At 40.7% G+C, this 24,973-nt stretch overlaps 1 protein-coding gene across 7 annotated transcripts in view; it reads left to right on the top strand.

Annotated features, from left to right (window-relative positions):
* The window catches only part of ZCWPW1 (zinc finger CW-type and PWWP domain containing 1), a 39,488-nt gene extending 16,233 nt beyond the window's left edge, over positions 1–23,255 (top strand). For 4 of the 7 annotated variants that reach the window (XM_027844183.1, XM_027844199.1, XM_027844176.1 and 1 more), the window contains exons 3-17: positions 879–1,159; positions 1,695–1,785; positions 3,270–3,345; positions 3,598–3,746; positions 9,192–9,323; positions 10,051–10,167; positions 14,492–14,612; positions 15,217–15,292; positions 15,824–15,928; positions 16,735–16,818; positions 17,412–17,490; positions 17,886–17,962; positions 21,569–21,629; positions 22,187–22,297; positions 22,745–23,255. In XM_027844183.1, coding sequence (XP_027699984.1) covers positions 879–1,159; positions 1,695–1,785; positions 3,270–3,345; positions 3,598–3,746; positions 9,192–9,323; positions 10,051–10,167; positions 14,492–14,612; positions 15,217–15,292; positions 15,824–15,928; positions 16,735–16,818; positions 17,412–17,490; positions 17,886–17,962; positions 21,569–21,629; positions 22,187–22,297; positions 22,745–23,067 — 1,883 coding nt within the window. In that variant the 3' untranslated portion in view covers positions 23,068–23,255. The remainder of the gene's footprint in view (positions 1–878; positions 1,160–1,694; positions 1,786–3,269; positions 3,346–3,597; positions 3,747–9,191; positions 9,324–10,050; positions 10,168–14,491; positions 14,613–15,216; positions 15,293–15,823; positions 15,929–16,734; positions 16,819–17,411; positions 17,491–17,885; positions 17,963–21,568; positions 21,630–22,186; positions 22,298–22,744) is intronic. The other 3 variants (XM_027844209.1, XM_027844219.1, XM_027844229.1) reach the window with 3 other exon arrangements.
* The last annotated feature ends 1,718 nt before the right edge of the window (positions 23,256–24,973 follow it).

Genomic DNA, 24,973 nt, shown 5'->3' with positions numbered 1-24,973 from the left:
TCGGTGGTCCAGGCAGGCTCTCTAGCTGCTGTGGCTTGCTGTCTCTTTGGCGCTTTAAGGGATAGGTAAGATTTCAGCAGTCAAGGAAAGAGAAGAAAGACATTTTAGGCATAATAAGCAGTCTGAGTGAAGGCTTGGAGTCACAAGAGAACAGGCACGTGTCCAGGAGCAGAGAAGGGTTCAGTTTTACTAGAACATAGAAGCTAGAAACCTGGATGGCATTTTTCTGCTCTCATGTAGCTTGAGGTTGAGTAGGGGAGATAAAGGCATCTACAGGTACCTATAATGCAAGGTAGAGTGTAATAAATGTCATTCAGAGAGATACAAACAAATTGTTCTAGAAGTTTGTTAGAGATTATTTCCATTTAGAGGATCATTAAATCTTCAGGAAGGAAATGATATTTTACCTGAGCATTGGTAAGTTTTCAGTTGGCAGAGAAAAGTAAGAAGTGCATGAGCAAAGTAAATAGCAAACTGTTATAAGTGTATAAAATCCATGGAAAGGAGTACAAGGAAATATGGCCATAGAGGCTGCTTGGAACCAGAATATCATGCTAAGGTGTTTGAACTTTATATTTTAAAGATACACTGAAGGGAATGGAAGACAAGACTTGGAAGAAGAGTTCCAACTTAATCCTGGGTAGGAAAGAGAGTACCGACAGCCTAATTACATAAAATGCCACCTATGGATGGTCCCTCTAGTAATGGCAAGAGAACTAAATAAAATATCACCCAAAGATAAAATCAGTAATCTTTCAAAAAACATTATTTCCCTCACATTTGCATAAATTAGCTAACTGAATGTCTGTGTTTGTCACTTTTATATAAGCTCCTGGGTACATGTTAAATACTACTAAATGACCAAATTTCAATTTCAGAAGGTGGGAAGGGGCCAAAGAAGGCCTTTACCCCACCTGGACAGAAAACCTGCACTGTGATCCCTTGCTCTCTGGATGCCCCTGACAATGAGGAAACTCAAGGGATCGGACTCCTTGGAGTGAATACCAGTCAAGACCAGCCAAAAGACAAGACACAGAAGAAGAAAAAGGAGAAAGTCACAAGAAAGAGTTCAGGAAATGACAAGGAGGGGAAGGGGCCCCTAGCTACCAAGACTGGCAAAGAACAAGACACTAAAGGAAATGAGAGGAAAACAGAAAAGGTACCTTCCATTCAACCTGGTGGAGATCATGCCATTTCTCTCCCTGTCCTCTGGCAGGACAGCTTCTCCCATAACTCTCCCATGTGTGGAGTTCTGCAGAGTAGGAGATGACCTAGTTTTATTTGCTTTTCTATTTCCTGGTCTTTCTCCCCTACCTCTTAACTTTTGGGACATTCATTCTCATATATAATCTCTCTCCCTCCTACCACAACTTTAATCTCTTATTTATCTTATTATATAAAAGAGTTTTAGTCCTAGTACTTATGAATAAGGAAGTAGGGGGAATACTTTTTGAGTCCTTTCTCCACTTTGGCTTCCTAGCAGACCTGGAACTGGTCCAGGAAAACTTTAGGTGAATTAACCCCACGCCCTCAACCATGTGAGTTCCTTTCCAAAAATGTCTACCTAGCCATGGTGGAAAATGGGAGGAGTCTCAGAGCGCTCTCTCTCTCTCTCTCTCTCTCTCTCTCTCTCTCTCTCTCTCTCTCTGTCTCTCTCTGTGTCTCTCTCTGTGTCTCTCTCTCTCTCTCTCCAGGAGACCACAAATCTCACCAGTGAACAATTTGAGGAGATTGTCCAGTGTGTGCTTAAGAAGTCCCTGCAGGACTGCCTGGATATGACCTGTGGTAGGAGAGGTTGGAGGCGGGGAGGGCAAAGTGGCAGGTGTCTGAGCAAGAGTAGGCTTAGCAGCTGCTCCATCCCCCTACTCTGGTAGGTACAGAATAGAGAAATTCTCAAAGGGAGCTTGAGAGACCATCTAGTTTATACCTGAACCACTAGACAGTATTATAACCAAACTATCCTAGAATGAGTATTTTTTTTTTTTTTTTGCTTAGGCAGTCGAGGTTAAGTGACTTACCCAGGGTCACATAGGTAGTAAGTGTTAGGTGTCTGAGGCTGGATTTGAACTCAGGTCCTCCTGACTCTAAGGCTCTATTCACTGCGCCACCTAGCTATCCCAAATGAGTCCATTTTTAAAGCCCTTTACGTGAGATTGGCAGATTGATCATCTAACCTAAATTATTTACCCATGGATTAAGTCTATTTTCTTGTGTTTACAGTATTTAGGAGGAGATGGATAATGGCCTTTCAGATATTTGAAGATTAGCATTAAGCTTCCCAATCCTCCTAGTGTCTTAGTTCTCTCTTTCCCAGGCTGCCTTAGTATATCCTTATTGACTTGATTCTATAGGGATGGAAGAGAAGCTAATCCAAAAAAAATAGTAACTAGACCACCTTTGTGGTCTAGTCCATGATGTCTTTTCAATTAGGTTATGAGCTCAATGAAATGTGTGTGTGTACGTGTGTGTGTGTGTGTGTATTCAATATCTTTCAAATCGATATCATCTCGCAGAAGGGGCTTGATGGACAAGGGGATATAAAATGGAATATTGGTCACTACTACTATACCCAAATATTGACATAAAGTACCACTCTGGGATGTGGGAACAGATGGTTTCAAATCAATCTGAAAAACTTCCTGGAACAAGTTAGTTTTAAAGTTATTGAAAACTAAAGGAGCATGGTTTTGGTTTAGAATAGGAAAGGCTTATACGCATACACATACATACAGGCATGTGTGAATATTTTGTGCAGACTTGTGATTTCGTTAGTATGGGGAATTCCTGGTTTGGAAACCCTGCACTACGGCAGATCAGCAACTCTTCTATAATTTACAGTCTTAGAGAGTTGCCTGGGGTATTGAAAGATGATCTGTATGCCTTTGGTCATACAGTTAGTATGTGACAGATGCAGGGCTTGAACCCAAATCTTTCTGACTTTCAGGCTTGTCCTCCACATACTGTACCTCTTCTCTCTAAAGAATTAGAGCTATACAAAAGTGGATTGGAGTTAATGAGTTTATTGTCACTAGAGGAATAAGATTCTTGGTCAGGTACATATTAGATTTGATAACTTTCAAGAACTTTCCAACTTCAAAATTTGATAATTATTTGATTTGGCAAATGGTCAGGGGCTGGCTATTCCAGGAATAGGAGACAGTTTAATCCAAAGTATCCAGGAGAGAAAGGGGTACTTATCTTCCGTCAGAAACTTATTATTTACAGCGTTATGATTTTGTGGGGATGGACTGGGGCCTTGGTTTTTCCAGAGACTTCATGTGCTCAACGCATTGAATATTCCCCAGGGACAAAGGAGACAAGTACTGCTACTACTGAGGTGGATAGGTAAGTTTATTCTAGTGAGACAGAGTACATCCCAAGAGTGGGCTTACCTTCAGTGAGTGGGACACTCCTTCCCAGAGGTTGCTTAGTCTATGAGATATCCCTGTTTGTCTGGGTTGCAGAAGAAGCCAATGGAGTCTTAGGGAGTGTAGAATTATTTGGTTTTCCTTGACTCCTATGCCTTTGAGTTCTTTAAAAGTGAGGATATTACAGTTTACTGCTTTCTGCCATTTTCCTAAAAAATTATATTTCCAGGAAGCTGCTGGGGATACCTTATTCCCCTGCTATCCCTGTCTCTAAAGAAGAGAAGATTGTTGCTGGGACCCAGTCACCCAAATCAGATCCTTTACCCTCTGAGAAGAAACAGAACAAACTTTCCTTGAGCAAGAAAAGAATAGAAGCAAGTAAGTATGAACAGGCAACCCCCTTAATATTAAGCTTGGGAGCTCTTTCTGATGTATTAGGGAGCTGGGAAAACAACAGATAGGGACATACAGGTTTTGACAAGAAACAATTAGACCATTGTTATGACTTTCTCTCTTTCTATCTGCTCTTGTTTTTTCAAAAGTAAAATTTTATTGATATCTTTTTGTTTTTTATCGCCTAAGCTGTAGTAGTCCCGGGTGTATCACATCTGCTGAGCAGATCCTTCAGCAGGGTCTGGTTTTTTTCTATAGCTCAAGGCCCAATGACCAAACCTGACTCTCTTCTAGATTCATAGAGAACACAATTGAGTTCTGGCAACTAGGTGGTGTAGTGGATAGAGGGCCAGGCCTGAAGTCAGAAAGACTCATCTTCCTGTAGCTATGTGACCCTGGGCAAGTCACTTAACCCTGTTAGTCTCAGTTTCCTCATTTGTTTTTTTTTGTTTTTTGGTTTTTTTTGGCAAGGCAGTTGGGTTTAAGTGACTTGCCCAGGGTCACACAGCTAGTAAGTGTCAAGTATCTGGTCTGTGACTGGATTTGAACTCAGGTTGTTAAATGTAGTGTTTCCTACTGGATGAAGAACTCTGTTGAAGAACTGTTTCCTCTCAAGTGCTAGGTTCTCCATAGTTAGCTCTTTTCTCTGCCGCCATTGGGTCACGTTCTTCTGAGCTATCTCTTGCCTCTATTCCCTCTTTAGCCAGTGTGTCTTATTAGAGTGTGGCTGATCCTTGGTAGCTGTCTTCTAATCTCATCAATTTTGATTAGAGAAGTCTTCTGCACTTCATAAAGGAATAACCCATTGTAAACTCTTATACTTTATTCAAGTCCTTAACAGATAGATAGATTATCTCATTATTTCTTTTACCTTCCTTTATCGGATTTCATCCACTGGGTTGGGAGGGAATCATTTGATCAGGTAGGTACTGATCAACTCCCTTTCCTCCCACCCCCACTTCCTTTCTTACTTTTTTTTTTAAAATTTGCAGTCATTGCACATACAGTTCTGGTTCTGCTGAATTTGTTTTGTTTCACTTAGTCTTACCTTAAGTCACTTAACCTCTCAGTGCTGTAGACAACCCTACAAGACTAAGTTTTAGAAAAGATGGGAGCTCCTTCACCGCCCTGTCCTCTATCACTTAGTAAAGATCTTTCCATATTTTCTTGTATGCTTCATATTTATAATATTTGATGGTACCATAACATTCTATCATATTAATGTGCACAATTATTCAGCAATTCTCAGAAGAAGAAATTGCTAAAGATAGAGGTTTTTTTCCAGTATGTTATTACAAGAAGAATGTGAATATTTTTGCACAGATTCTTTCTGCTTTTTATGACACTTTTGAAATGATGTCCTTGAAGTAGAATTGATTGATTTTGTGACTTTTGTTGCAAATTCCTGGACTGTTCTTCAAAATGTCAGCACCAATCTATCGTTCCAAGATAAAATATATTAGAGTGACTATTTTCCTATAGTTAGAACAATATTGCATTTTATCACTCAAGTAATTTTTTTCACCTATATATATGTCAACATTGCATTTGTCATCTTTGCCCGTCTGATAGGTAGAACCTCATATTTGCTTTAATTTGCATTTCTCTATTAGCGATTTAGAATAAGTTGTTATATTACTATTGATAGCTTGCAATTCTTCCTTTGAAAACTGCCTCATATCCTTTGACCATTTATTTTTGGGGGAATGGCTCTTAGTCTTATAATTTGAATCAGTTCCTTATGTATCTTGGAATGAGACTTATTGGAGACACTAGTAAAGATTTTTTTTCTAGTTACCTGTTTCCCTTCTAATTTTTGCTACATTAGATTTGTTTGTACAAAAACTTTTAAATTTTATATAATCAGAATTGACCTTGTATCTTGAACTTCTATCATTTGTTTAGTCATGAGTCATGAAATGTTCCCCTATCCATAGATCGAAGGCATCTTCCTCCTTGTTCCTCTAATTTGTTTATGATGTTAACTTTTTAAAAAATTAATTTGTTTTAAATTAAATACTAAAACAAATACACAATAAGAAAGGAAAAAGAAACATTATAAACTTAAATGTTAAAAATTAAATACAAAAATAAGAAAAGAAAAAAAAGCATTGCCATGTGCACAGCAGAATATGAAAGAATTCAAAACATACAATGATAAATACCATTTCAAGAAAGCCTTTATAATAAATACTACCCATTGTGTTCAGAGCTATTCATCTTTTCTTTGCTTCTTTATGTTTTCTTTTGTTCTCTGCTGTTCACTTTTTACTTTGTTCTTCCCCACCCCCTTCCTTTCCCCCGCTCCCCTAAGGCTACAATTAAGTGTGGATATATTTATAGATAGATATCTATATAGATGTAAATATGCACACACATATATATACACATACATATACTTAGATATCTATAATCATACTCATATATAACATACATATTCATATGTATCTATGTAAGACCATACTATACTTATTTGTCCTTTGTTTCTCTGAGGGTGGATAACCTCGTCCTTCATAAGTCCAAGTCTTTCCATATTTTCTAAGTCCACCAACTCGTAATTTCCTGCACCATAGCAATATTCCAGTCTTATACTGTCTAGTTATTTTAAATAGTCTAAAAGAATATTGATTAATATGACTGACATATAGTATAATTTCCCTATTTTTCTCTTTTGATTAAATCTATTTTACCTTTAACTTTGTCTGAGATCATGATTACTACCCCTGCTTTTTTTCTGTAATAAATTCTACTCCTGATCTTTATTTTATGTTTGCGTGTATATCTGATTTCCTATCCTTTTGAACTCCTCTGCTTTACTTCTACCCCACTACCTTGCCCTCCTATTACTTACCCTATCCCTCCTTCCAAGGATCCCTCCCTAATCCTTCCATTCCTGTTAATCTAAACATCCCTTCTGTACCCCTCCTTATCCTATTCCCTCCCGCTACCCTCTAGCAATCCCTCTCTTATCCTCTTCCCCATCCCTGTCCCCTTAGCCTTGTATTTCTTTCTGAATTTAGAAGACTTTTATACCCTTCTAGATGTACACATTCCCAATGAGAGTAGGGTTCCAAAAGGACCAGCCCTCCTCCCCTATCTGATTCCTCTGTGTCTCTGTGTCAGTTCTTCCTCTCGCACCTCATTTATATAAGATAATTACTCTTTTTACCTTTTCCTAAACGGCTTTACTTTTTAGCATCATATCATACACAGGTCTACTCCAACCTTTCTTTTGAAATACCCAATTACTTATAACAATCTTAAACATAGGTTTTACATTTCTTTCTATAAAAAGTAAAACAGTCTGTCCTTATTGAGTCCCTTGTAATTAGTTTTTGATATGTACGTTATATTTCTCTTGGATCTTTTATGTCAAATCTTCTATTAAGTCCAGGTTGTTGGGCTTGTTTTTTTTTTTTTTAACACTATCCTGAAAGTTTGACAGTTCATTAAAATGTCCATTTTTTTTTACCACTCAGGATTATGTTTAACTTTGCTGAGTATGATATTTTCAGCCGCAACCTCAGTTCTTTTGCTCTTTGATAGTTGTTTTAGCCTACTTGCTAATACTGTATTTGCAGTTTTTGTATCTGCATAAAAAAAGTTCACCTAGGATAAGATATGAAGCAGTCAAATGGGGGAAAATCATTGTGTCAAATTTTTCTGATAAAGGTTGCATATGTAACTAAAAGTCATTTTCTAATAGATAAGTGGTCAAACAGTATGAACAGTTCTTCCTTTCCTTTTAATCTTTCTTTATACTTCTCCCTCCAACACTCAAGATCATTTTGCTTATGTTTATTCCCTTACCTTTCTTGTCCTCCTTCTCAGGACCCTTCTTTACCCCTTCTTTGTCTGTTTTTCCTCCAGTTTCCCTCTTGAGTTTAATGTATTTCCATACTGAGATCTGTGTGTATGGCCAATTGTATTCAATCTTCTGTTATCTGATTCAGATGAAAGTGAGGTTCATAGGAGACCCATTTTCCCCCACCCCTTCCTCCGTGGCTATATACTTTTCATCTGATGGCTCCAATAGGTAATAGTGATTTCCTTCCTCTTCTTCCTTTCCTTTCCGTACAGTCTTTTATTTCTCCCTCCCGTTTTTGTCTTCTCCTATGACCATTAAAACAAATTGAAACCACCCTCTACCAATTTAACCTTTTTCTCTGACACTTTAGGGGCAGCTAAGTGGTGCAATGGATAGAGCAGTTGGCCTGGAGTCAGAAAGATGAGTTCAAATCTGGCCCCAGACACTTACTAGCTGTGTGACCCTGGACAAGCCGCTTAACTCCTATTTGCCTCAGTTTCTCATCTGTAAAATAGGGACACATTGGAGAAGAAAATGACAAACCACTCCAGTATCTTTGCCAAGAAAACCCCATAGACAAGTCCATGTCTCACGTAGAGTCAGACTTGACTGAGATTGAGCAACAATGACCCTTAAAGATAATAGTGTTCTGAGAAAACATCGTTTCTTATCCCTCTGTTAACATGTAAACTATTCATCCTCATGTATTCCCTCTCAATTAAACATTGCCTTTCTTTGTTTCTCTTGGTGCCTGCATTTCTGTTTCCAAATATCTATGTATTCAGTTCTGGCCTTTTCATCAGGATTGCTTAGAAATCCTCTATTCCATTAAAGGACCATTTCCCCTTCCATGTAGGATTATACTTAGTTTTGCCATATATGTTGTTCTTGGTTATAAACCATTACCTCTTTCCTTTTAGAATATCATATTCTAAGCTTTTATAGTGATAGCTAAGTACTCATTCTTGTGCAGTCCTAATTGTGGCTCCTTGATATTTGAATTTCTTCTTTTTGGTTACTTACAGTATTTTTCTTTCTTTTATCTGGAAGCTTTAGTTTTTGTGTATGACTTACCTGAAAGTTTTCATTTGGGCTTTCTTTTGAAAGTGATTGGTAGATTCTATCTGTTTAAATTTTGTCCTCTGGTTCTAAGAGTTTCTGAACACTTTTAATTTATCATTTCCTAAAATGTGGTATCCATATCTTCTCTGATCATAATTTTCAGATGGTCCAATAATTCTTAGATTATCACCCTTTGACCTGTTTCTAATATTACTATTTCTTTTTTTAAATTAACTTATTTATTTTTAGTTTTCAGCATTCATTTCCATAAGATTTTGAGTTCCACATTTTCTCCCCCCTCCTCCCCTCCCCCACCCTAAGAAGTCACGAAATCTGATATAGGCTCTATTGTTATCCAATTTTCCAAAAAATAAGTATTCTCCCATTTTTTATGGGTGCTAGTTTGCTATATACACTAATCTTTTATATGCATTTGATTCTGTTTCTGGGATTTACATTGTGTTCTAATTGTCATTTTTTTTCCACCTGCCTTTTTAATTGATATTTTTTAAAGGAAGTTCCAACTTTATTTTCTATGTTTTGTTTTGTTATCTTCCTAGAAGATGAGAAACCTGAGTTAACCAAAAGTGGTCATAAGCACAGACGGAAGGGCCAACCAAAGAAAATAGTGCAAGGCTACACCCAGATCAGTGATCAGGAAGAAGCTGGGGGAGAACGGACAAGCAATTTCAGTGAGTTTGGACACAGAAAATTTAAATAAATTGGGTATGAAAGGAAAGAGACAAGAAGTTGGAAGAGAGGAGATGGAAACCATGGGAAACCCAATGAGGATTGAATTGCATAGTTCCTCTCTCTGTCCCCCCTAGTATCTTTTCAATTCAGTTCAACAAGGGAAAGAGGAAGGATGGCTTCAGTGAGCTGCAACCTGATGAAGGAGATAAAAGTCAGACCTTAAAAAGAATTTACCAGTGCTAATATGTCAGGGGAGACCAAGGATCTGGAGAGGGGCCTAAGGAGTCTTCTTCTTTAGGGAGCTCTTAACATAAGGGAGACTCATTTTTATTGGAGAAAGGGGTTGAACGTTATTTGACAGCAGAAGAGAATTGGATCATCTTGAGAGTAGGAACTGTTTGATTTCTATCTTTGTATCCCTAGCACCTAGCATAGTGCCTAGCTAGCACATAGTGGATGCTTAATAAATGCTTGATGATTGATTGGTTATGGTGATGCCATAGAAACTGATTGGGACTGGGAATCAAGAAATCTGTGTTCTTATGCCATCTTTGCCACTAACTAACTTTGTGACCTTGGAAATTCACTAGACTTCTTTTTCTTATGTGAAAAATGAAGAGGTAAGTTCTCTAGCTCTGACCATGGGATGGTTCTGTGACTTCCAGAGAAACCAGCTAGGAAAGGGAATATTTCTAAGAGTCTCATTTTGCTTATGTCTGGTTATAGGTCAGTGTATAGCCTGGGCGCAATGCTCCTTCCCCAAGTGTGAAAAGTGGAGACGACTCCATGGGAACATTGACCCCTCAGTCCTGCCAGATGACTGGTCATGTAGTCAAAATACAGGTAAAACAAAAGGAAAGATTTGTTTTCTTCCATACATATACCCCGTTGATGTGTTTGACTGTTCAGGTGGAATAAATGTAACCTTAAAGGCTGTTTTTCAACAAAGCATTTCCCATTCATATGTTAAAGATTATATAAGATTTATTCATTGATGATGCATAAAGATAACTTTGTTCTATCTGGTTTTCAGTATCAAACAAACTCTTAAATAAAGGAGTTTGCCATTGTCATCTCAACTCAGCTCAATATTTAGTGCTTATCATGTTCAAGGCACTGTGGTAGGTATTGGGACAAAAATGAAATGATTCCAGCTCTCAAAGATGTTACATTCTACATATATACAAATAAGATTGGGAGAAGAAGGGGAGATGCTTTTCCTAGAGGATGATGAGGTTAAACTATGTGAAGGCATAATCTCTTTATCTCTTTAAGAAGATGAAAAGTTCCTTGATAGAAATGAAAGGGACAACTGCCATTGATTTATTGAAGATTGACCACACCTTTAGTGGCCCTTAAAAATTATGCCCTGCTAGCTTTGCAGTCAGTCCAGACAAAAGCCAGCAGCCAAGGAAGACTCTGGTTCCTAAAAGGGAATTACTCTTCACCAAGGGGGTGGGGTGGAGATTTTCCTTCCTTTCACCTCCCCTTACCCCCATTGGCCATGATGCCATAAAGGAGAGCTACTCATTCCATAGAAGACAGGGCCTCCTGAAGGGAAAAGACAGAGGCTTTTTCTGGGGGCAGAGAAGAGCTGAACAGCCCAGGAAAAGAGCAAGGGAATGAGACCACTAGAAGTCAAGGATTTTGTGGCCCTTTTGAATCCTAAGCACGTGTGGCCTTGGCTGCCCGTGTTCCCTCCATCTGAGCGTTACTGCCCATACACTCTAAATTTGTGCTTATTCTTCCTCAGACACCAGGTGTGTTTGTGGGAGAGTATGTCCTAGGTTTGTAGAGGGAATGTCTACTGTTCTTACTATGTCCTCTTAGTAAATATCTTGGCCTTGAGCTAATGATGTCAACTGGCAAATTACTAAAGGTAAGGCCACAGCTAGCAGCTCAGGGAACTATCATTTTAGGAGTGCAGATCCCACCCTTAAACCTCCTCTTGGAAGGGAGCCCAGAGAAGGTGCTACATAAGTAAATACCAAGTAACTTGAGAATGAGATCACTAACAAAAGGAGGAGAGGGAGTTTGGGAAGGTTTTATTAGGATATTGGAACTGGAAGAGACCTTGAGAACCATTTAGTCCAGCCCCCTCATTTTACAAATGAGTAAACTAAGGCTCTGCGAAGGGAAGGGGCCTGCCCACGATCACACAGACAGAATTTAAATCCAGGACCTCTGGAAGCTAAGCCTTAAAGAAAGATAAAGTATGGAAAACAGAGATAAGAAAAGATTGGGTTCTCCCTATGGGAGACAACCTGGTGAACACAGAGGAAGAGATGGAATGTCTATTTTGAGGAACAGTCCTTTTTGCCTGGAATGTAGAGAATGCGTGAAGTGTGTGAAGGGGAGCTGTGTGCAGTATGTCTTTGGGGTCATCTTGTTGAGGACTTCGAATGTGAGGCTGAGGAGTTTGTATTTTATACTAGAGGCAACCAGTGGATTTTGAGTAAAGCAGTGAAGTATTTAGTGCCTTTGGAAAAGCATTTTGGCAGCTGTGTAGATGAATTGGAAGAGGAAAAATATGGAAATAGAGGGACAAACTAGGAGGTTATTAAAGTAATCAAAATAAGGGCTGTCAGAGACCTGAAGTGTGATGATAGTTGAGTGGAGAGAAGAGGACAGGATGCAAGAGATACCTTGGGAAGAGAACCAACTAGTCGTGGCAACTGGAAGGATTTGGGTAGGGGCTGAGGAGAGGAAAGAGGCCATGATGATTCTAGAGTTAGAAATCTGGGTGTCTTGGAGGATGGTGATGTCCTCAGCAGAAACAGGGACGTATGAAGCAAGGGCAGGGTGAGAGGGAAAGATAGTTAATTATGTTTTGGAGGTGTTAAATTTAAAATATTGATGAGTGGAGACATCATATTTGCAGTTGATCCTGTGGGACTATTGCTTAAGAGAAAGATTAGGGAGATATGGATAGATAGATAGATAGATAGATAGATAGATAGATAGATAGATAGATGGAAAGAAGCAAAGGAAGGAAGGAAGGAAAAAAGAAAAAGAAATTAAAAAAAATTTTTCCCCCCTGAGGCAATTGGAGTTAAGTGACTAGCCCAGGGTCACACAGCTAGTAAGTGTCAAGTGTCTGAGGTCAAATTTGAACTCGGGTCTTCCTGACCCCAAGGCTGGAGCTCTATCCACTGCACCACTTAGCTGCCCCAGAAAAAGAAATTCTTAATCTAGAGTAGCAGTTCTCAAAGGGGCAGCTGGGTGATGGCAGTAGATAGAATGCCAGGCCTCAAGAAGACTCATCTTCCTGAGTTCAAATCCAGTCTCAGACACTTACTAGCTGTGTGACCCTGGGCATGTCACTTAACCCTGTTTGCCTCAGTTTCCTCATCTGTAAAGTGGGCTAGAGAAGGAAATGACAAACCACTTCAGTATCTTGGCAAGAACATCCCAAATGGGGTCACGAAGAGTCAGACACAACTAAAAAGTGACTGAACAACAACAGTTCTCAAATATTTTGGTTCCAGGATTCCTTTACACTTAAAAATGATTAAGGCATCCTCCCACCAAGAGCTTTTGTGAGTTATATCAGTATTTACCATATTAGAAATTAAAATGTCTTAGTATGAAATTGTTTTGACCTAATGACTGTGGGTAACTCCAAACACACTTAAAGAACCTAAAGATAAGTGAACCCATGGAGGCAGATGAGGTCACCAAGGGAAGGACTGTAAAGAAAAAAAAGAAGGCACCCAGGATAGCCTTGGGGGAAGAAGATGGAACAGGATCTAGTAAAGCAGATTGAGAAGTATTGATTAGACAAGTCAGAGAAGAATTGAAACTGGGCAATGTTATGGTATCTATCCAGTGCATTGGGAAGAGAGGGTGGTCAGAGATAGGTGAAGGAGAACAAAGGCTATCTGTTTAAGGAATCTTGGTACCTTAAGAAAAAGCAGTTTCAGAAAAGTGGTCAGATGTCAGATTGCAAGATACTCTATCCTGTTCTCCCTTCTCGTCTCCACCTCCTGACTTCCTCCAAATCTCAGCTAAAATCCTACCCTCTACAAGAAGCTTTTCCATATCCCCCTTAATTCTAATGCCTTCCCTCCACTGAGTATCTACTTTTCCTGTATACAGCTTGTTTTGTACATGGTTGTTTGCATATTATCTCTCCTATTCGATTGTGAGCTCCTTGAGGGCAAAAACTGTCTTTTACCTTTCTTTATATTTCTAGCACTTAGCATAGTGCCTGGCACTTAGAAGGTGCTTTATAAATGGTTATTGACTGACTGATTAGATGAGTATTTCTAAAGTTTGGTAGTGAAAGAGAAAAGCTGGAAATGGCAAGGCTGTGTGAGAGGTTTTTTTAAGAATGGGGGAAGCCTGGGCATGTTTGTAGGCCTTGAGGAAAGAACCAGTGGTTAAGAGAAATTTAAGTTGAGAAAGAGAAAGGGTCTGGCACAGTGCTGAAGGAAGGAGACACACACACGGCACAGGCAAAGGCATAACCCCTTCTCTACCCCTTTTTGAAATCACACCTTATCACCTGGAGGGCTGCATCTAACCGGGCTGCCAGCTGGAAACTACCTCTTTTTCTGCCAAGTGTGATACCTTGAATCTTCAGCTCTTTTGGCTCCGCATCAAATTAGGTGACTCAGTGGCTGAGTCATATATGACTGGAAGCCGGCCCTGCACTGAAGTAAGCAGAGAGTATCTGCTTGGGGAAGGTCCCATTGAGTACAAAATAGCTGGGACAGCAGCTGTCATCTCAGCTGAGGGAAAGGAGAGAAGAAATGGGCTGAATCTGGAGTTTAGGTTAGACATTACAAGGATTCCTTCATCGTGAAAATTGTTTGATATTAGGGAAAGTGATAAAGGGATGTTTTATACTCTAAGACCCTTTAAAAGAGGGAATGACTTATTCATCTGGGATTGGTACAGTGTGAAGGCTGGAAGGACTGAACGCTCAGGGAGAATTTTTTCTGGCAAGTTCTCTCCAAGGAACGGTATATATAAATATCTGTAGAGTCTCTTGAAATCGTATGGAAAGGAGTACTCTCTGGCTGGTATTTTTTCTCCATGCCCTTATCTCAGATGCCTTCTTTGTCCCACTTCTTATATGAGGGTACCAGCCCCTTCTTTCCTTTGCCAGAATTCAGCCTTCTAGGTTCTTTTTCTGCCTCATCTCCCTTATCCCTCTTCACAGATTTGCAGTTTAACCATTGTGACATTCCTGAGGAAACCTGGTCAGGGGGTGAGAGCGATGTGGTTTATGCCTCCTACATCCCAGGATCCATCATCTGGGCCAAGCAGTATGGTTACCCCTGGTAGGAAATAGTGGGACTATTCTGAGCTTATAGGAATAGGGAAAGGAAGTGGGGCTGGGGAAGGAAGAGTAAATGGAGGTTCTTTATAGTGGAAATAGAACGGGTGAAAGGAGACTGTAGTGGAATTTTAAGTCAATAAAAAGGATGGAGGGCTGAGGTGGGAGGCTGTTTCTGTGTTACCCACCTTCCTGACAGGGGAAACAGAAGAGAGGGTGGTTCTCAAGGCATAATTTCTGATTTTGAAGTGTATGAGACCTGCAAACTGAAAATAAGGACAGAAAGGGTATGTCCTCTGGAAGTGTGCTCACACAGGACAGCTCAAACCCTTTGTTCTGAGTTGAGTGAGAATGTATTAGGACACCTGGGGAGGGCAAAGGGTAATGTTGAAAGGAGTCTGAAATTCTCCAGACACTGTCCCCATCTCCTACCAGCCATTCACATTCTTTGGCCATGCTATAGAAGGGAGCTAAGATTGAGAAAGAGGACATCACAAAGACTTCTTGTTGAAAAAAATCTGTTTTAGGAATATGTTGTTATGGGTGGGCTTGGGCTCAGTTCATGCAGGGCCCTAATCTTCCTTCCCCTACCAATCTCTGTTGTGCAGGTGGCCTGGAATGGTAGAATCAGATCCTGATCTGGGAGAGTATTTCCTCTTTGCTTCTCAACAAGATGTCCTGCCTGTGAGTTTGACCTTGCCTGACAACTTCTTTTCTTTGTGGAATGTGGGGATCAGATCCCCACAGAGCATTTGACTAGAAAAGAAGGTGCTTGCCTTAGGATTTAAAGACCCTCCTACAAAGACAAATGTATATAAATAGGTATAGGGTCATACATACAGGTTAAGGGACACAAGGAGAAACACATACATACAGTTGTCTGCTGTTAGAGACAAACACCCAGAGGTTTGTGTAGAAACAGATGCAATGTCCCTTATTATGACATGATTTTAATATTCATGGAGAAATACATGGAGAATAGAAACTGCTAAGAGCTGAATGAGAGACAAGTATAAGACAGTAGAAAGGAAAGGCATTAGATTTCATAAAGAATTCCCTTAAGAGATAGGGTGGGGCTCAGGTAGCATACGAAACCAGGTGTGTACTTCCCAGGGGCTTCCCAAACTTTCTCCCCTGCCCCAGTTTTTGTAGGCTAGGAGACCAAAAGTAGGGGAAGGACATAGGGCTTTATCAGGAGCATCTCTCTGATTCCAGTCCAAGTACCATGTGACATTTTTTGGGGACACTGCTTCTCGAGCCTGGATCCCTTCCAACATGTTGAAGAACTTCCAGGAGCTGTCCCTGGAACAGATTGAACCGGTGAGGAGCTCTCAGGAGTCAAGGGTAGAGGGAACCTCCTACTTCACCATATCCCTATCAGTGTCCTTGGGCTTCCTTGGAGTCTCTTGGGAGAAGTTTGTTTTGAAATCTGGAGAGGGACAAGCCCCAGTTTGAGACTGCCTGTGAAAGCCTCTGCTCTCAGATGTCAGCCAACATCCAGCCAGTAAGCCTTCATTCCCTTGAAGGTCCTTGACTGTAGCCTGTTGGTCCCAATATATGTGATTGTTTAGAGCTGGAAAGGAACTTAGAAGTCATCCAAAAGGACTGAGTGACCTGCCTTGCATTGCACAGGTAGTAAATTACACAGCTGGGAGTTGAACTCAAGTCTTCTGACTTAAAATCCAGACCTCTTAATGCAATTGAAATAACATTGGTAGGAATGTGGGTGCAGGTCAGTACTGCCCAGTGCCAGCTGGGGTTAGACCAGTTCTGAAAGTGAGAATGGACTCTGGGAAATCAGGTATCTGGGCCTAAAGGAAACCAGAGCACACACCTAGAATTTGTGGAATCAGCTCAGCCTCACCCAGCACACTTGTCTAGATCAAGCTTCCCTCATATCTATCTTAGAATGTCTAAGGGAAACTCCCTCTTTGTTGGCTGAAACTATTGCTGGGTGTGGGGGATCCTGAGCCTGGGAAAATGGAAAGCAGGAATAGCTTAGCATAACTAGGAGGCCTTTGTAGATTTTAGAGGGTTGGCATGTTGGAAATATCCTCGGGTTCACTCCTCCTGTCCTCACCATTAAATGTAGCCAACTCTAAATGTTTAACTTTTTGGCATTCCAGAAAAAGATCAAGAACAAAGACTGTAGCCAGAAGCTGATGGCAGCCCTAGTGATGGCTCGAGAGGCCCAGCAGATCAGTATTCAGGTGGAAAAATGTTTAGACCCCTCTGATCACTCCTCAGCTACCCTTCTCCCTGGAAAAGATAAGACTGTGTCCTCTCCCACAGCACAGTCATGATCTGAAGACTTGTTACCCTCTTCCTCACCTACACGCCCTACCTTATTTAATCTGATTCCTTCCCCTACCTCTGGGAAAGGTAGTCTCTCTCAGTCCCTCCTGTGCTAAGAAAAACTCCAGCTCCTTTCCAGCCTCAAGTTTCTCACTTCCAAGAGGTCTAGCCTTGCTCCCTCTTGCTATAATTTCAGTTGTCTACCTTAGGTTGCTCTGCCATTAGGAAGGATAAGCCACAGTGATTTCATCTCCTTCAGAAGTCACAGATATAATAAAGTATTAAAATGAGCTATAATTAAGGCGAATCCATAACAAATTGAACAAAAATAGATGAAAAACCTAAGCAAAACCTCGGAAATCCAAATCCAAAAGGATCGAAGCTGCAGAAAAACCCTAGGGGTTGGTTGCAGAGCAGAGAGGAGCTACATTTCCAAGGGCAGCTAATGGGCTTGTTTTTCCTGCCTCTGTTCCCATCTCTTCTCCCTTCCTCCCAACCCCTTTTCTAGGATCGAGTTAGCTTGTTTGGTTTCCACACCCGCTATAAGGAGAATGCAGCAGAGTCTGGGAGCAGTGAGGAGGGAGGAGGTAGGGACAGCCGGCTTGGAAGGGAAGAAGACCAGGGAGGGAATGAGGAGGGAAGGTTGGGGTGGGGGGTGAAACATGGGATATCACTTGGAGGGGTGAAGCTGTCTTCTGCTTTTTTGTCTCCCTTTAACTACCCAGTTCAGGGCTCTTTACATAGAGAAGAGCCAGCTTAATAAATGAGACTCTTAGGAAGGAATAGAAAACAGAGGATAGAAGGGGAGGAGATAGGGGAATCAAGTTGGTGATTAGATCTGTGAAGAGGGAAGAGCATAGGTCTAGAATTTTGTATGTTTCAGAGAATATAGCACAGAAGTAAAGGGAGGTGGAAGAAGATATACACACTGGGCTGAGCTTTTAAAAAATAACTATTTGAAGTGTCCTCTTATCTATTCTAGACTTATTTTTCCAAGAAGCTAGAAAGCCTCAAAGGGCTGGAAGCTCAAATTCTTGTATTTCAAAGGAAGAAAACAAGGTAAGATCTGCCTTACAAATTGGTCTAAATGTAGATCTCAGGGTTTCCTCTCAGTGTACTCTACAGGGTAATCCTATTAAATTCAAAGAAGTATGGTGCCATCTGGTTGGCATGGGCCACTTATTCATCTTGTTCTTGCCACAGAGCATTTCAAACACATCCGTCTTCTAACCTTAAAGATCTCTGGATAAGAAACATCCACTTTTTTACTCATTTAGCTATTTATTTCTAGGTCGGTTCCTAAGAAGGATGACTGTTTCCAGGTTCCAGATACTTTATAGTTCTAAATACCTAAAATTGTAGCTCTTGAGCCCCCACCATTTATCTTTAATAATCAACCAGTTGACATACTTGGCTCAAAGCAAAGTATTCAGTAAGATGACACAGCAGGAACAGTGGTGTCAGAACATCCCCCCCATGCACCACAAATATTTAGAGCATCAGTGGGAGGATCAAGTACATACATAGAGTACACAAGTAGAAATGCATACATGTAGGGAACCCATGCGGCCAAGGCAGTTCACATCTCAGGTCCTCTGATCCTAGATGTTCTCCTTTTTTTGGTTGTCCTTCTGCTGTTCCACCTGGCTGTAGCATCTTTACTGGACAGGTCACTCATCTGAGCTTCTTTGGCCTGTTCCTTTCTGTAGCTCAACCCCTAATGGCAACCCCAGGTTTTCTGCTTAGACCGACTGAACATACTCCCTCTTGGGTTTGGCATCTCCTGTGGACAAGTAGCTCCATTCGAGATGCCATGACTTGTGGGAGTCTAATCTCCCCCCTACAAAAAGGGGGAAATTTACCTCTGAAGGGCTGGCTCCTTCCATAGCTAGCTGGCTCTTTCTTAGGTTCACAGAGCTTACATTCAGAGTTTTCTCCTGCCTCAACTGACTTCTGATAGTGTGTGTGACTGTGTATGTGTCTGTGTGAGTGTGTGTGTGTGTGTGTGTGTGTATTGCTTTTTAAATGGCCACTGATGAGTAGCCAGCCTTCCAGACTGCCAGTGGCTAGCTGCTCTAGAATTCCATCAAGCATAACTGGAGAACCATACACCTCCTAAAAGGGTAACAAAGTGCAAACCCTTTTGTATTTAAAGTCTTAACAGTTCTTTTTTGTTACCTGCCCTTTTGTTACCTCTCTTTTGTAAATTGATCAAATATGCTAGAAGAAAATTAATTGCTCAGGAATTCCTTGAACCCTTGACATATTAAAATTTGAAAATTCTTTCTTGAGTCTAACTTTAGTCCCACATATTATTTCCTTTGGTCATATCCCCAGTGAATATAGAGAATATCAGTCATTCCTCTCTCCTCCACCCACATGTGAAATTTTAAGACTTTCATAATGTTAACAGTTGGTATTTACTCACTGGTTTCCTTTGGCTTCTTTCTCTTTTCCAGGCAAACTAATTCAACAAATTCAATTCAATTCAGCAAACATTTACTAAGTGACTATTACTACATATTAATATGTAAGGTGTTATGCTACGTGCTGAGGATGCAAAGATAAATACCACAAAGGCCCTGATCTTAATGATATTAAATTTTAGTAGTCGGGAAAGACATGTACACAAATAATTTTGTCATGGGGAGAGTGAGATAAATGTAAAGGAAAGATCCAACATCATATGAATAATATGAAGTTTTCTATTTGAGGTGCTGTGGGAAGATCAAAGAGGACAGGACAGAGGAAGGAGATCATGTTCATTGGCAGGATGGGTTAGGGTTAGGGAAGGCATTTTGAAGGAGATGGAACCTGACTGGGATACTGAAGAAAGAAAGGGACTTTAATAGAGGAGATAGGGGGAGCAAGGGCATGGAAGAAGAGCATGAATAAAAGTGCAGAGAAGACAGGATAGGAATGGGGATAGAGAGCAGTTCTGTTTAACTAGAACACAAATTATGTTAAAGTAGTATAAGATAAGGCTGGAAAGGTAGGTTGGAGCAAGGCTGGGGAGGGTCTGGAATACAGGGATCAGGATTTGATTCAGTAGGCAAATGGGGCACCACTTAAGGGTTTTGAGTAGAGAAGTAATATCAGAATGGTGCATTAGTAACATCTTGGGGACAGTGATGTGGAGAATGGTTTGGAGAAAGGAGAAGTTTGAGGCAGGAAGACATATTAGGAAGCTATTCTGAAAGTTTAGATGAGTTGAGATCCTATGTTAGGGTGGTTACTGTTGGGGTAGAAAAGAAGGGATGGCTGTGAGATTTTTTGGGGGTAGAATCAATAGGACTTGGAAATTATTTGAATATATAAGTTGAGGGAAAGAGAAGGGTGAAAGATGATTCCAAGATTATGAGCTTGAGTGATTTGGAAGATGGTGATGCTAATTACAGAAACAGAGAATTTAGGGAAGACAGGCTTAAGAGACAAGATAAATTTAGTGTTGGACATGTTGACTTAGAGGTGCTAGCATCCATGTGGACATACCGAGCAGCAGGGGCATGCCGCAGCCAAGAAACAATTATTCACTTTTTAGCGTGAGAATGCACATCTCTGATATCAGCAAATGATACAAAACAGGGCTTGGTTTATGCTTATGTTGATTTTCTAGATTTAAGAAAGTGATGGAGAAAATATTAATAGTGCAGATTAAACTTAAAAGTGTGTCACGTACGCTTTTTTTTAGGCGAACCAGTTGTTAAACATTTACCAGCATACCCTAGTATTAGATTGGAAATTGGAAATACTAGAGCATAGTGGAAATATGAAGGTGGAGATCTAGATTTCTGAGTTATCTTTATAGATATGATTGAAGTTTGGGAAATGGATGAGATCACCAGTAGAAAAAGTGTAAGGAGAAAAAACCAAAAGGACTAAGGATAACTTTGGGGGAATCCACAGTTAAGGATTGGGGTGAAGATGAGCCATCAAAAGAAATAAGAAGAGAACTGTGAAAGCTCAGCATCAGAGGCCATGGGAGGAGGGCTATCAAGGAGACGGTGGTCTGTAATGGCAGGTGCTTCAGGAAGTTCAAAAAGGATAATTAGGAAAAAAAAGACAGTTGGATTTATTGATAGGAGGAGGATTCTGATAAGGCTGTTGGTGACCTTGGAAAGAACACTTTAGTAGAGAGGTGAGAATAGCAAGGTTACAAGGAATTACAAGGATTTAAAGGAATGGGTACATGGTAATAAAGCAGAGATGGCAAATGCAGAATTTTGGTACCAAAAGGGACTGATTCTAAGGTCTCACATTTCCTTTGTAAGTTTAATTTCCCAACTCTTAATCATACTTAATGATTAAGTCACTAATCCTAATCTATATCCTTTCTAATTATGTTCTTTCTCTCAATCTTCCCCCATATCCATCACTTAATTACTATGGGTCTCAGTTTCATCATCTGTAAAATGAGGAGGTTGGCCTCGATGGTCTCTCAGTTCCTTTCCAGCTCTAGTTGTGTGATTCTGTGATCTTGACATGAAGCCCTTAATTATGCAGAGCTGAGCGTGTTGAGGTTACCACACAGCTCCCTTCTTTCTCCATACTGTACAGTGAACCAAATTTACTCTCCTTTTCCATCAGCCACTTTGGAGTGTTTCATTTCATTAAAAACATAATGTTAAGGCTTAGTTCTTTTCACCCTTTATCTCCCTCTCCCAGGAACCCAGTTCAACTAATTACAATCCAGCACACACCTCCAAGGAGAAACTCAAACTAAAAGGTGAGGGGCCAGCTGGAAATAAGAAATGCCTCTGGGTTGGCACGGGAGCCCCCCAAACAAGAAAGGGATACTCAGGTAGGAAAGAGCCCTCGTGTCCCCTCACCAGGCTGCGACTCTTTTCCTATTCTAGCTTTTTTTGCATTCCAATCCTGATCACTGCCTCAGCTCTAGACCCTAGAATTGAAAGAGACAGCAGGGTTAAAAGACAAAGAGTTAAAAAACCTCAGAGGGAAGGAGTTGGGTGCCACTCAGGAACATGAAGAGCCCTTCTTACCTTTGTATCCTATTATGAAAAGCTGAAAGATCTTTTCTTTTTTCTTAGCTAAGTAAGACTGCCTGGAGGAGGCAGGCTTTGAGGAGATATGTGAAGAGAAGTGAGAAGGGTGCAGATGGACAAGACATAAGTGGGTTGAGGTGAGGGTAGAGTAGCTGAACCAAAGAAAGAGAGTGTGCATGGCACAGCTGAAACTGAGTCTCTAGCCCCTTGCCAGCCTAGCTTGGAGACAAATGCAATAAACTTCTTTGTTGTCTGGGGGTGGGGGGTGGGGACACACTAGATGAGCAAGATGAGACACCTAGAAGGAAGAGAAATAAGACGTCCCCTTCACAAGACAGCACCTCCGTGGAGAGAAAAGGAGACAGTGAGAATTCACAGTCTGACCAGCCAGGTATGAACTGAGACCTGGAGAAAAGGTACACAAATGTAGCATTTGAGGAGCTGCGTATCTTCACTACTATTATTACCAGGGCTAATACTCCCTAGATTTCTTCCTGTGGGGAAAATGATTCATCACTGAACTCCACCCTCTATATTTAGTATTAATTTAGCATTACCACTTTTAATTCCTTTAAAGAGATGGCATTGCTCCAAAGGGGAGGGACTAAAATTTTAATAGAGGAGGAGGTATCTCTTAAGTGACAGTGCCTAGTATACGTTCTTATGTATAGTAAGCACTGAATAAATATTTGCTTGATCAAGGCACCCGGGAATGAGGGAAACTAGGTCATCTTCCCTGGAAATTAGTGTGATAGGAACCCAGTATACAGTGAATTTGACTCAGAAAAGTTGATTACAGACACAGCATACTCTCACCCTTACTTCCTTTTCCGTTTAGGCCTTAAGAAAAAATTTACAACTCCCCAAAGAAAGACCACAGTGACCGAACTGCCTGGGAGAGGAGGAGATAGAGCTCCCCAAAACCAGACCCCACCAGCCCAAAGTCCAGCCTGGCCTCTGGTGGAGGCAGGAAAAAAGAGTGATCCCCAGGGCTCACTGGTACTGATGTCCAAGAACCCTCTCCCTGAGAATAAGGCCTCCAGTGACCTGAAGCTAGAACAGCTCATGGAAGAAGTTAGAGGAGGGGTTAACTCAAAGGGGGAGCATCAGGCTCCCGTAGAAGAGGAGAATGAGATCTCTTTGGTTTTATCTGAGGAATAGTTGTGTGTAACTTCATCTCTCATTCTTCCCTCCCTCCTCAGCAACTCTCTAACTCTTTTTCAGTGTGTTGGAGGTGAAGTGAAATCCTCTAGCAGATGTTATTGAAAAAGTTTATATTTGTTAATGTTGTTTGTTTGTTTAACTCCAATTTGAGCAATAATAAAGCAAGTTACTGATTTAACTGGCAATACGCTTCTCATTTCCTTTTATTTGTCCCACCCCTGTCCTGATTTTTGGTGAAAGGCCTACAAGAGCACTGGTGGTAATGGATGGCAAGACATCAAAATCTTGTAACAAATAGTTAAAAAAGTCTAAAGGATCCTCTTTATAAGGTCAGGCTCCCTATGACATGAACCTGGTCTGTGTGAGTGGAGAGCTAGGGTCCCTTAGTCTCTTAGGACAGGATGATTCCCATCTAGGCTGTGGGTCATACACTTAATTTTCCTTTTTCCTGTGGCAAGGTATTAGAAGTATACATAAAGAAAACTACCTAGTGCCAGATTAGAGAGGTCTATTTAAGCCCTCCAGGTTCTCATTCCCTAGCCTTAACTTGACCCATAATCTTCTAGGCCAGAGCCCCGTGTCAGTTTCCTGCTACTTTTAACTCTTGAAATGAGTGAGATCTTCTCTGGAATTGTTCAGACATGTCTTCCTCTTTGTGATCATTTTTCTTGGCAAAGATACTGGAGTGGTTTGCCGTTTCCTTCTCCAGCTCATTTTATAGATGAGGTACTGAGGCAAATAGGGTTTCAGTGACTTGCTTAGGGTCACACAGGTAGTAAGTGCCTGAGGTTGGATCTGAACTCGTATCTTCCCAGCTCCAGGTCAGTGCTTTATTCATTGTACCACCTAGCTGCTCCTGCTCTGACATAGTGGCCTCCAAAAGTCTTTGATTGTGCACCCCATCAGTTGAAAAAAATGACTCCTTACAAATTAGATACAGCGCTATTATAATAATGGGCATGTAACACTGGAGGGTAGCATTACAGATGTTACTCAGTCCTTTCTGCTCTTTCCTCCCTTTCTGGAAGGGGCTGGAGCTTAACTCAACTCTGCCTCCTTTCCTTTCTCTTCTGGTAGGTTGGAGAGTTAATTAGGCACACCCTGCTAACAACATTTTAGTTTAGGAACAATGTAATGGCCCTCAAGTCCATTTGGTCCCTTTTTCTGATATCTTATGGAATTTATATCAGATGAAAAATTATTAATAGAATGTTATGTGAGTTCTCTCATCCACTGCCGATAAGCTGGCATGGGAGACAAACACAGGAAAAACTGCACTCAGAGTGAAGCCCACCCCCCTAGAATACAATGAACATGAGTCTATGTGATAATTCAGCAGAGGACATTTATGTATTCCCCTCCCCAAAGCTACTGGAGCCAAGAGAGGAATAACAGGGAAAATTATTTCTTACTGAGCAGCCTGATCAGAGCAGGTTGATCTCCAGATAGGTAAATGTATTTCTTAAAACAAAAGAGGATCCTTATCACTTGTTACAAAGGACAGAATGTGTCCTTGTTAGCAGAGCTATTTATACTGTCAGCCCAAAGAAAACAATACTTTTTTAATCAGTCAACCAATAATCATTTGTCAAATCTTGCTACATACTTTTATTGTTGTTCAGTCCACCTCTTGACCCCACTTGGGGTTTTCTTGGCAAAGATACTAGAGGGGTTTGCTGTTCCCTTCTCCAGCTCATTTTACAGATAAAGAACTGAGGCAAATTGGGTTAAATGACTTGCCCAGGGTCACACAGGAAGTCTGAGACTGGATTTGAACTCAAAAAGATGAGTCTTCCTGATTCTAAGCCCAGTGCTCTATCCACTGTGCCACCTGGCTGCCACTACATGATGACCTTAAAGCAAACTGTCTCCTTCAAAATCTCCCTCTTAATGGCTTTATGAC

The sequence above is a fragment of the Vombatus ursinus genome, unplaced genomic scaffold (assembly GCF_900497805.2).
Source record: "Vombatus ursinus unplaced genomic scaffold, bare-nosed wombat genome assembly UNPS02005197.1, whole genome shotgun sequence".
Classification (NCBI taxonomy): Eukaryota; Metazoa; Chordata; class Mammalia; order Diprotodontia; family Vombatidae; genus Vombatus; species Vombatus ursinus.
This window is presented reverse-complemented; position numbering and strand designations above follow the sequence as displayed.